Here is a 12,532-nt window from a genome sequence, read left to right as displayed (position 1 = left end):
CGTTCGAGTAAGATTCTTTGCACAGCATAGTGTTTCATGAGCCACCTGAGCATGAAGGTACCTGCTCAGGAATTAGTGAAGGTTGACCTTTGTTTCTTTAGGTCACCAGTTAATTGTCATTCGTTGAATTCTTCATTGAGTGATGTGTTGGAGCAAAAACGCATGCATTTTGCCTACTTTTGTGAGCAGGTAGGTTTGAAACGATAAAACATACTGTAGCGCGTGAGGTTTTAAGTGAAACAAGGTAACTAATCCTTTTTGTTTCAGATACATTTATTTTGAACACATTTTTTTCAATTCCTTGCCTCCCAAGTTATTCTGAAAGAAAAAGTTTCTGAAATGCAAATATTTTTTCTGTGCTTGCTTGAATTGGCACATGAACTAAATGCCTGCAGTACACTCAGAATAGTATATTCGCTGCAGAACCCCAATAAAAATTATTTTATTCAAGAGAAAGTTGGCTCCAATACTAAGCTTGAAGTTAGCTTTCTTTAGCGCCAATGTAGTCACCAATATCTGAGCCTCTCAAACACAATTTCTGTGGCTTGTGGGAGTTGTAACGAAACCGTCTGTCAACTAGAATAACATTTATTCATGAGGTAAGGCCCTACTTCGGCGCACATCAGGCCTACTATTACATGGAAGGTCATTGCGCGGTCTTCAAAGTGCGGATGCGTTTACCTCCTTTCGTAATTTTTTTCCTCTGTAATGTCGCTATTGCTTTCGACCAAAAGCTTAGCCTTCATGAGGGTTTGAAGGAATTGCCATTCTTTGACAGTTTCCTTGCGGAAATATCCCGTTACGTGTAAAGACGATGCCATTTTCTTTGTTACCAACCTTAACGATTAATACCGGTGGTCGATTCCCTCTTCAAAGTCATACTGCAAGCACATCCGAGTCGGAGAAAGCACGCGCCGTCCAAACGGCAGGTCACTTCACGTAGCAAAGAAACGGAAGGAAGCGAAGGCCGACGGGTTTATAAGACCATTTATACGGCCGAGAAAGCTGCTAACCTTATTTCCTATAGCTGTTTACAAATATTGCTATTGCAAATAATTCTTCGCCTTTCAGTCAAAAGTGCATTGTTCTTTTTCTATACGTGCTTTCACTTTTATTTGCTTCTTCTACTGCCACAGTCCATTGATCCTGTGCTTAACATAATATACACAAATTGATAGGCCCTCCCTTAGCACAATTGGTAGTGGAACGCTCGCGTAAATTCCCAAGCTTAGGTTCGAATCCCACCGGCGGCATGCTATCATTTCGTCTTAATTTATTACTATGTCTTAATTTCTTTATAGATTGCAATTTCAACAAGCTGCTGATTTCATCTGTGCTTTTCCCGAGTTCATTGTCTGCTGCCTTTTGCGGTCGTGATTAACAAAATTGGAGCCTTTCGGTTTCCCTTCTTGTGCACACACAGAGAAACAGACACTACTCACAACACACACACACACATATATATATATATATATATATATATATATATATATATATATATATATATATATATATATATATATATATATATATATATATATATATATATATATATATTGACACGTGTACTTGTGTTGCTTCATCGGGCGACAGGTTTTACCGCCTAACAAATATCATCGCACAGCGCAGGACGCGCCTGCATGTATCGGAAGTGTCTGGAATGTTATCGATAGTTCCATGTGCTGTCTGTGACCTAACCTTGTGTAATCTCATTGCATGTGTGCGCGACGTGAATAATGTAGAACTTTGTGGAAGGCACACTGATCCTAGCACTTACTCTGGAACATTCGACGACTGATGTATAGGGCTGCTGAGCCCGAGGTCGTGGGATCGAATTCCGGCCACGGCGGCCGCATTTCGATGGGGGCGAAATGAGAAAACACCGGTGTACTTAGGTTTAGGTGCAAGCTAAAGAACCCCAGGTGGTCCCCACTACGGCGTGCCTCATAATCAGAAAGTGGTTTTGGCACGTAAAACCCGATAATTTAATTTTAACGACTGATGTATAAAGGCCAACGCGCTTGACCCGCTGATCGATTTTCCGACGATCGTCGACTGTGTTCGCCGCTATCGTTGTGCTTTAAGGGTAACTTGCTTTTGAGGGCACAAGTTGGCCCAAATAAGATTTAGTTTCGCCATTTACAGTTTCGCTGCTGTGTTCGCCCCAACCACGTGAATATATATATATATATATAAACGAGAGAAAAGGGGGTTAACCGAGGGGCCCGATTTTTATTAGTCATATCGTGTTGTCCTTGGTGTCTGTGTTTGTTGGCTTATATATTATCTAAGCCAACAAACACAGACCACACACAGCCAACATATATATATTATATATATATGTTGGCTTATTGTGGTTGTTGGCTATATATATATATATATATATATATATATATATATATATATATATATATATATATATATATATATATATATATATATATATATATATGAAGACGGGGCGTCGAATAGATTAAAGCGAAGCACTATTATAACCACAGACTACTTAAAGGAATGGCCAAGATGGCTGAACGCGCGCCATTGTTGTCTTCTTCGTTAGTCCAGGAGGATGCTTGTCGCCATATATATATATATATATATATATATATATATATATATATATATATATATATATATATATATATATATATATATATATATGGTCGCGACCCCACATTGCTGTTTGTCACCGTCCTACCTTCTGTGCTACATATTGCATATGAGTACCTTCGTGAGGTCATCGATCGCGCTCACACGCACGTGAAGTCGCCGGATCTCGCTTATTAGCCTCGTAGCGTATACAAAAAGAGCGTTACGACCGGTGCCATCACGATGTTAAGTTCGCGCCAGGTGCTTGGGTGCTCCTTTCCTCAACATGTCGTCGGGTTGGCCTCTCCCAGAAGCTTCTCTCTCGCTACATAGGGCCTTATGAAGTCCTACGTCTAGTTAACGACGCAAATTAGGAGATTGCGCCACTACCGTTTGATGCGTACTCAAGTCCGACGCCTCTTGACGTCCTCCACATTTCGCGGTTGAAGCCATACTTCGCGCGCAATTCTTCGCCTAGCATGCACCGAGGCGGCGCTTCACCACCCTGGGGTCCTGTTACGGAAGGATGAAAGAAGGAAGAAGATCGCGGGACACTGGCTGCTGCGTGTTGTTGGTGGTCAGCCATGTTATCTAATCTGACTCATTTTGTACAAATATTGTAAATACAATCTTCTATACTCCCAGCACCCCCGTAACAAACACGCGAGAACGTGAAGCTGTTAGGCAACAAGTCGACGAAATGCTGCACGACATCACCCAATCGTCGAAATGCCCGTGGCCTTCTCCTGATAGGTTTGTAGCATTCGGACGATGCTTTCTGAGAGGGGAGCATTGACACGTGGACTTGCATATCTTTTTCTGGTAGGCACGGAAATGTTATCGCCCAGCCTGGGACGCACCTGCATGTATCAAATGTTTCTGGAATGTTATCGATTGTTCTATGCGCTGTCCGTTGTCACCGAACCTTGTGTAATCAGACTGCGTTTTGCGCGATTCTGATGGCATAGAACTTTCTAGAACTCAGGTGGGCACCAGCGATTGCTCTGGAACGTTCGGTAACTCATGTTTAAAGACCGATGCACTTGGCCCGCTGATCAGAGTTTTTCGGCGATCGCCGACTGCTTGCCGCTATCGTGTGCTTGAAGCGTAGCCTGGTTTTGTGGACACAGGTTCGCCCAATAAAAGTTAATTTCGTCTTTCACAGTATTACTACTGTGTTCTGTGCCATCACATATATATATATATATATATATATATATATATATATATATATATATATATATATATATATATATATATATATATATATATATATATATTGTACTGAAGGCACTGGGCAGTGGGCATGGTGCTGGTCAAAAAGAAGACGACGACGAGACGTGCTGGCTTCCCTGTTTCGATATAGCGCCGACCTGTTTAAGCCTACCGCTACAACACAAAACTAGTGCTGCTAGGTGAACATCCCCGTTGTATTTGCATCTCCGGTTGTTCTCGTCAAAAAAAGATGTCCCCATTCGGTTCTACGTCGACTATCGCCGGCTAACCGAATAACGCGCAAAGATGTCAATCCTCTGCCGCGCATCGACGATGCCTTGGACTGTCTGCAGGGAGCGGAATTCTTTTCCACGCTGGATCTGCGCTCCGGGTACTGGCAAGTGACAATGGCAGAGGCCGATCGCCAAAAGACAGCCTTCGTAACACCTGATGGGCTATATTTTATTTATTCATTTGAGTACCCTAAGGGCCCGTTAGGGCATCATATAGGGGGGGGGACGAAAACGTTCAAGCATGAGTGAACTCTGTACAATGTAAATATATGAAGGCATTAGGAACCATAAAAAAGCAAACAAAAAAAGAAAAGAAAGAAATAAAGAAGGAAGGAAAGAAAAGGGTAACGAAGTTTATACAATGTTTAGTAGCGTGAAACACGCATAAGAACCTAAAATGCGATGCAAACAATCAGTATCCATCAAAACACGAGTTTAAGGATACAATCGAATAATGATTTAGGTAAACAGCCTACACAGATACATATCAGATGAAACGGAACGAATATTATACAATGCCAAGCACTTGAAAACACTGTTTAAGTAAATATTCAAGGAAATGTGGGTTCGGACAGGTTGACACACTCTAAAAAGGTTAGCAGTGCTGCATGAAATCATGATGATTCCGTAAGCGAGACAATGTTTGCAGGTAGCGAATTCCATTCGGCAATAGATAAAACTAGAGGCGAATTTTGATAAGTGTTAGTCCTGCCAAATATAGGTTTTACTTTATGAACATGGTCTGTGCGGGTAGAGATGTGGGGAGCGGGAAGAATATGGGCTCGAGCGAATGCAGTGTTGCTGTGGTAAATGCTATGGAAGAAGGTTAACCGTGATAATTTCCTGCGTATGTCAAGTGAAGGGAGATTAAGTAATTTTTTTAAGGCGGACAAAGTTTGAAGTTAGGATGAACCGCGCAGCTTTATTTTGAACTGATTCGAGTAGGTTCGTGAGATTAGAGTGATGGGGGTGCCAAATTATTGACGCATATTCTAAAGAAGGCCTGATAAGAGAACTATATGCGCGAAGTCTGGTATCTGTGTTAGCAAGGTGTAAGTGACGTTTCAGGTAACCAACTTTTTTGCATGCTTTTGTGGTGATGTGTTCAATGTGAGCATTCCAGCTTAAATTGGAGGTAAACAGGACACCCAAGTACTTGATTGAAGATACTGAGTCAACAGTAATACCGCGTATTGTATATTGGTCAGAGGTAGGTCGAGTTATCGAAGCAAATTTTACGTGTTTAGTTTTGGCTATGTTATGTTAAGGCAGGACATGTAATGAGGAGGGAAGATAACCGATGGCCATTAAGGGTTACGGACTGGATTCCAAGGGAAGGGAAGCGTAGCAGGGGGCGGCAGAAAGTTAGGTGGCCGGATGAGATTAAGAAGTTTGCAGGGACGGCATGGCCACAATTAGTACATGACCGGGGCTGTTGGAGAAATAAGGGAGAGGCCTTTGCCCTGCAGTGGGCGTAACCAGGCTGATGATGATGATGATGATGTTAATTTCCATCTGCCATGTGTCACACCAGTCAGTTAGTTTTGTTAAATCGGACTGCAGCACAAGGATGTCGGCAGGGCAGCTTATTTCATTATACAAGACGCAGTCATCTGGAAAGAGACGTCATTGTGAGGTAATATTAGTTGCGATGTCATTTATGTATATTAAAGATAGCAGTGGTCCAAGGACGGATCCTTGAGGAACTCCCGAAGAGACGTGAGTGCGGTTAGACAAGCAGTTGTTGAGACTGATAACATGAAATCGGTTCGTTAGGAACTCCTCAATCCATCGCGTCGTGTTGTAGTCAAGCTGTAGGTTTCTAACTTTCAGTTTTAGTCGATTATGAGGTACTCGATCGAAAGCTTTAGAAAAAGTCAATAAAAATGGCGTCTGTACTAATCAATCTGAGCAAAGAAATGTGAATATCTGTTACAAGTTCATAAGTTGCGTCTGACATGAGCGATTTTGGCGAAAGCCATGTTGGTTATTGAGGAGCAGGTTATTATCGTTAAGATAGGCTATAATGGGAGAATATAGGATGTGTTCTAGTAATATCACTTTACCGTCATGCCGTTCGGCCTCTGCAACGCACCTGCCACTTTCTAGCGAATGATGGACACCATTTTTCGAGGGCTGAAGAGGAAAACGAGCCTCTGTTACTTAGATGACATTGTGTTTTTTTTTCTACCGAATTTGCCTCGCACCTCAGCCACCTCGAGCAAGTACTTACGTGCCTCTCCACTGCAGGACTGCAACTAAATTTCAGGAAATGACACTTCGGCGCTCGCACACTTAGTATTCTCGACCATGTAGTTCCAAAAGGCGGCATCCTCTCGGACCCCACGAAACTTAGTGCCGTATTCGAATTCCCTAAATTAACCACCCTGAAAGAGCTTCGCAGCTTCACCGGCCTGTGCTCATATTTTCGAGGCTTCGTCAGTAACTTTGCCTGTATCATGGCCCCCTCGACGCAGCTTCTCACCTGCAGTTCTGACTTATCAGCCTGGTCCCCGGCGTGCGACGACGCATTGCAAGAACTGCGACGCGTTCTCACCTCGCCTCCAGTACTGCGACACTTCGATCCCTCTGCTCCAATTGAGATCCATACGGTCGCTAGTGGTGTCGGGCTCGGCGCTGTTCTTGCTCAACGCAAGGATATACTCCCGCCTCCAGACATACTCCCGCCTCCAGCTTCGGTACTACTGGCGTGGTATGTACCGTTTCGTTCGCCAGTATGTCCGGTGATGACGCCACATATGCCAACGACGCAAGACGCCACCTGAGCATGCCACCGGCCCCTTGCAACCTTTACCATGCCCCGCGCGCGCGTTCGACCGCGTCGGCATTGACCTACATGGTCCGCTTCCCAACACTCCAAGCGGCAACCGCTGGGTTACTGTTGCTATCGACAACCTCATGCGGTACTCTGAAACTTCAGCACTACCATCTGCCATAGCAAAAGACGTCACCAGTTTTATTCTTCAAAACCTGATTTTATGCCAAGGAGCACCTCGAGAATTACTGAGCGACCGCGGACGCGTTTTCCTCTCCGAGGTCCTTTCAGAATTGCTAAAGGAGTGTCCCATCATTCACCGCACTACCACAGCATATCATCCTCAAACTAATGGGATGACAGAACATTTCAACCGTACCCTTGGCGACATGTTGGCCCTGTATGTTTGATCTGACCACTCGAATTTGGATCGCATTCTGCCTTTCGTCACCTATACTTGCAATACCGCCACGCAAAGCACCACTGGGTTTTCCCCTTTTATTCTCCTTTACGGACACGAACCTTCATGCACAATGGACACGATTCTGCCTTACCGGCCAGATGCTTCGGAGTGGACGACTGTTTCTAGAGCAGCTGCTTACGCCGAAGAATGTCGGCAGCTCGATCATTCTTTCACATCCCAGGACCAGTGGCGCCAAAAGCTTCACCACGATTCATCCGCTACGGCTACGTGCTTTGCTCCTGGCTTGCTGGTCTGGTTGTGGGTGCTTTCTACTCCTCCAGGCCTTTCCTGCGAGCTGCTCTCCAAGTTCCACGGTCTTTAACGAGTACTGAAACAAACATCCGCGGTCAACTACCTCATCGAGCCAATCGAAACGCCTTCCGACCAGCGTCGTCGCGGCCAGAAAATTGTCCACGTCTCCCGGCTCAAGCAGTGCCATGACCCCTTATCTTATTCTGCCCTTAGATCGTCAGGATGGCTACTATATATATAAATTATGGGGTTTTGCGTGCCAAAACCACTTTCTGAGGGTCTCGCCTGCACCGAAGGGAAACTTTAATCCCTGGCGTAGCCCAATGTTCGCCATGGACGAAATTTCCCCTGCTGGTGTCGCCTGTAGGTGTGGTACATTATTCGTACCTGGGGTCTTCTTATCCACCATAACTTCAATTTGAGAACCTTATTTAACATTTAGATGTTTCGCTTGACCCAAAGGTAAAACTGAGGTACTTACAAGCTGTCTTCAGACTAATTTCTCAAATGAAGAGATGGAGATAAAAAGTTAGAGACTCGACCAGCTCGTTACACTTGCATGCTCAAACTGCTCGATATAACCAATATCTAGCATTTGTGCATAGACAGTGAAAACAATTTTCGGTCCTACATTTCGGGATTCACGTGAGTCATCAGGTGCTTAACAAGTAACAAAAGTCATTTTGCATTGTTATCAATCCCCAGTGACTAACCAAGTTTTCTGAGAAACAATGCGCCTAACGGGCCCATATGAGAAGGGCTGTATAGCATGTAATGTGTTTCGCGGATGATTTGTTGTATACTGTAAACCTTGCCAGGGCAATAGCGTCATCAGTTAAGACAGGAACTCAAACTCAGAAAACATGTTACAGGGAGCGCATCAGAGCCATGAGTGTCAACTGCGCCATTATACGGTGGCACTGTTTGCCGTGAAATTGCCCGGCAGGTTGCTATAAACGTAATATTATTACTCCTGACCTGAAAAACTAGGTAAATATAACTTGCTTATCAATTGTTTCTTGTACTAAGGCAGTGTTTTGAAGAGTGCACACAAAGGTATACCGACAAAAGTTTGCTTAGTCGTTACAGCTGATATTTAAAAAAAGCGATTACGGCGACTAATTCTATTGTTCGCGCAGGAATAGAAAATTAGATTGCTTGCTGCTTTTAGCCGCGTAAATATTTATTCGCTTTCTATTGATGTAAATAAATTGCTTTTTGTTATTATTCTCTTTTTATTTCCAGGAAATATAGTAAACGTATCGAGCATTGGGACAATGAGGCCGGTAAGTGGAATTATGTTCGAACATTGGTTCTCTGTCTCTGCGAAGTTTCCAATAAAGAAGGCTGGTGCGTCTTTCACGTTAAGAGAACTGAAACTTATGTGGACATAAAAAGCAAAACGAAGATTTGGATGCACTAAAGGCATTTGATGTGTCTGGAGCCGAATACTTCAAGGATAACTTTCGCGCAAAGGAAGTGTCCCTTTTTTTAATTTCTCCGCCTATGACGTCTGAGGTAGTCTGTATATTTTACAAAATATAACACTGCTGCGACCGACCAGTTGACCAGATCATTCGGAAATATTCAGCGTTACAGTCTACGGTGTACCGCGGAAAAGAGGAATAATGTGGAAGGTCAGGAAATGTTAACCTGGGTTGGTGCAAAGGGAACAAGAGGAGAAAAAATTATTTAAAAAAACTTTTCAATTCATGAATCTGATTCGGCTACTGGAAATAAGAGATTTCAGCCTGTTCTTCTGTACAGCTAGCTACAGAATGATAACCTATGTTTTAATGGCATTAAAACGACAGCAAGATTCAGGGACTTTTGTCAGCGCCGACATGACTCACTTAACAATTTATGCTTGATTGATGTATACATACCTATTTGCGTTCATGCAAGGTGCCCAGTGTGGCTTTGGCTGGCATCAGCAAAGCAACAATTGATGCGCTCACACGGCTTTCAGCAGTGGGTAAGTGTCGTTCGCTTTTTTTTATTTTCGTAACATACTTTGCTGTATTTTATGAAAACATGCCTGTAGACTATAACCGCTACGTCAGTGGAAGAGAAGATACTAAGCAAGATATTATAATTATATTAAACATGAGTGTTCTGTAGCTCATAACTCCCTGCTGCTCGGCTAGCTGGTGCATAACTGTTACGATTCGTTACAACTGGAAGCACACTGAAGTGAGACAAGCTCTGAAAAACATCTCGGCGTACTGCACCCTGAGAACCATAGCGACACCTCCTCAATGAAACGAACTGCCTGGCGTCTGTGATAGCCTTGTTGCTTACGTCCCTCATGTCTTCTTGTCTTTGTTTATGTTATCAGTACAGTCACCTGTTGCATAATCTTAATTCGCAGCTGCTGAACGTAATGGCTCCATAACAGCGTAAAAGGTGAAAATTCTCTTTCTATCGGTCGAGAAAAGTCTTGCTCCGGTGACGGCTGGCACCACGTTCTGCTTCCAGGAGTAATTTTTCTATCCGGACTCTCGCGCCAAACATTTACTGCATAACGGACAAGGCCAAGTCATAATCTTTAAAAGTAGTAAAAGCCAGGTTACATCTGTCGGTCGCTGCAACATCAGTGGCAAAGCATTGACTAGCCATCACAAAGTGCATGACGCTCTTTAACCATACGTGGCTCTTACGCCATCAAACACTACACATCATCAATATCTAAAAAAGTACCATTCAAAATACTCTTACGGCACAGAACGCTTCTTGCACTATATGTGATGGAAATTCAGCGATGCTTGAACAATTCCATAAGAAAATTGTTTGGGCCGTCTGTGCGTTGATTAAACTTCCAAATAAGGGTTTGAGTAATTCGCCTTTTCACAAGAAACAAAACTGTTCATAGAAGAATATTTTTAAGGCTGCAGCAGACGGCTTCGAGAAAATAGAACAAATAATCAAATCCCGGAGCAATGGTTAAGTTGAGACAACGCTTTTAGAATGCCACATACAGTCCGGCTACGCTTTCTAGTTTATTGTACTTTCGGACAAATGAGGGACGCATAAAAGATCTAATTGGGACAAAGTGGATGTTGCGAATAAAATAACAAGCATTATGCAAATACTAATGTTGATCACGAAGCACCTGAGCTGAGTCGTCTGTGTATGTTCGTTTCCATTAAAATAAGCAATAATTGATGCAATTTGCGAAAATTGAATACCCAAGGGTTACTGAGAGCATTAGGAGCATACCTAGTAGTATTGTACTCCGAAGGTATAGTTAATCGTTCGTTACGTTAAATAAGCTTAAGGACTAAAAGCTTAATGAAAATTGTTATTCAGGCTGTGAATCTTTATTCCTAACAAGGGTCCTGCCCTTGAAACTGTGTCAATATTGGCTATCTTCTATTTTGTTGAAAATAAGGCTTCGTGTTGGGAATAGTCTCTGTCCTGAAATATATTCCTCGAGAAAATATCCAACAACATAAGCAAAACGAGAACAAGGTAAAAGTGGGAGCCAAGGTTTCGAGAAGTGGAGTTCTCTTTTCCAAACATTTAGAAAGACAATTCAACTTTTGAAAACGTTGGCTCCCACTTTTACCTTGTTCTCGTTTTGCTCATCGTCTTGAATGTGCAGTTCCTGCCTTCCTCTTGTTTTTCCCTAGGAACATAAAGATATATAAACTTTGTCCTGACGCACAAGACAGGTGTGACCTACAGCGCTGCCTGTGACACGGTTTCCGCCTAGAGCTAAAACACTGCTTTCCTCAAATATATATAATGTTTATATTTGTTGTATCCTTTTGAACCAGGCGTGCTTTGTACAGGCGTACTCCACGTACATTTTGGACAATTGCTTCAATATGTTTTGCTTAGACAGAACGTAAGCCTATGGAGGAGTGATATATATGGATGCGAATCCCTTATTGTGGATTCCATGCCAAATCCTGTATTTGGTCATTTGAGGGACTCTTTCGTCGCAAAGTGTGCTCGCGTTTTACACGTTATAATTCGGCGACAATGAAAACTGTTAACACAACTGATTCAAAACGCAATAGAGTGTGGAAATAGATGGTTTTCTTATTCTTCCAGAATATGCCCCGTATGGAATTCGTGTAAACTCTATCAAGTGAGTGCCTATCTATGCTTTCTTTCCTTTTTTACTCCTGTCAAAACAGCAGCGCATGCAATGCTGGAGTCCATCGCAAAAGCGTCCGTCTACGTTTATATTTTGCGTTACTTCTCCCTGTGGGCCGCCAAACCACAACCATATCGTGATTGAATAGGGAACCCGTAGGGCTCCGAAGGGTCTGCGTTTTTTCAGTTTCACTTGGACAGTGTCCTGTCCTGTCCGTAGCCATATACACCGTATCTTCCCATTACAGTCCATCTGACGTAGAGTTGTCTATTTGCATCGGGAAGATCTAAATTGAAATGGAGGCCCTAAGACTCGCTGCTTCCTTTATCGCATTATGCGAATTACCGCCAAACGGAGAGATCTACAGCAGGCGCCAGAAAAATCCGCCTGTTCTAGGGTTCCAAGAATGTGACTTTCGTGGGCGCGATAACTCCTATCTGCGGTGGCGTTTTCATGACTAACTTTGCGCCCAGTCAAGATTAGCTTAAGCAAATACGACAGCCTATGGTAAAGGTGGAATTACATATGTGTAAATGATCGATTGAGTAGAGAGGGGTTTGAGCACTTTTTTTTCGTTGGACCACCAAGTACACCTAGTTTTCTCAATAGTGAGACTATCGCGCCTTTAAAAGAAAGCGGAAACACCACCCCAAATATTTCATAAATGCATGACATGCGCCCACTGCTTTATTACGGGCATTTGAAAGCAGTCTCCGATGTTTCGCTCTTATGTGATTTTGTTTTTCGCTGCTTGGCTCACTCAGTCATAACTGTATGATTTTAATGCCGTTCGGAGCTTTGGTTCAAGATTGTCTGTAGTTTATTATGCAGTTCAGAAT

The 12,532-nt window shown here is 43.1% G+C and overlaps 1 protein-coding gene across 2 annotated transcripts in view; it reads left to right on the top strand.

Moving 5' to 3' along the window:
- Positions 1-12,532, top strand: part of LOC142576561 (3-oxoacyl-[acyl-carrier-protein] reductase FabG-like) — a 61,714-nt gene that overhangs the window by 35,349 nt on the left and 13,833 nt on the right. For both annotated transcript variants that reach the window (XM_075686734.1, XM_075686735.1), the window contains exons 5-7: positions 8,834-8,874; positions 9,494-9,563; positions 11,648-11,684. In XM_075686734.1, coding sequence (XP_075542849.1) covers positions 8,834-8,874; positions 9,494-9,563; positions 11,648-11,684 — 148 coding nt within the window. The remainder of the gene's footprint in view (positions 1-8,833; positions 8,875-9,493; positions 9,564-11,647; positions 11,685-12,532) is intronic.

This window comes from Dermacentor variabilis, chromosome 3 (assembly GCF_050947875.1).
Source record: "Dermacentor variabilis isolate Ectoservices chromosome 3, ASM5094787v1, whole genome shotgun sequence".
In the NCBI taxonomy this organism is placed as follows: Eukaryota; Metazoa; Arthropoda; class Arachnida; order Ixodida; family Ixodidae; genus Dermacentor; species Dermacentor variabilis.
This window is presented reverse-complemented; position numbering and strand designations above follow the sequence as displayed.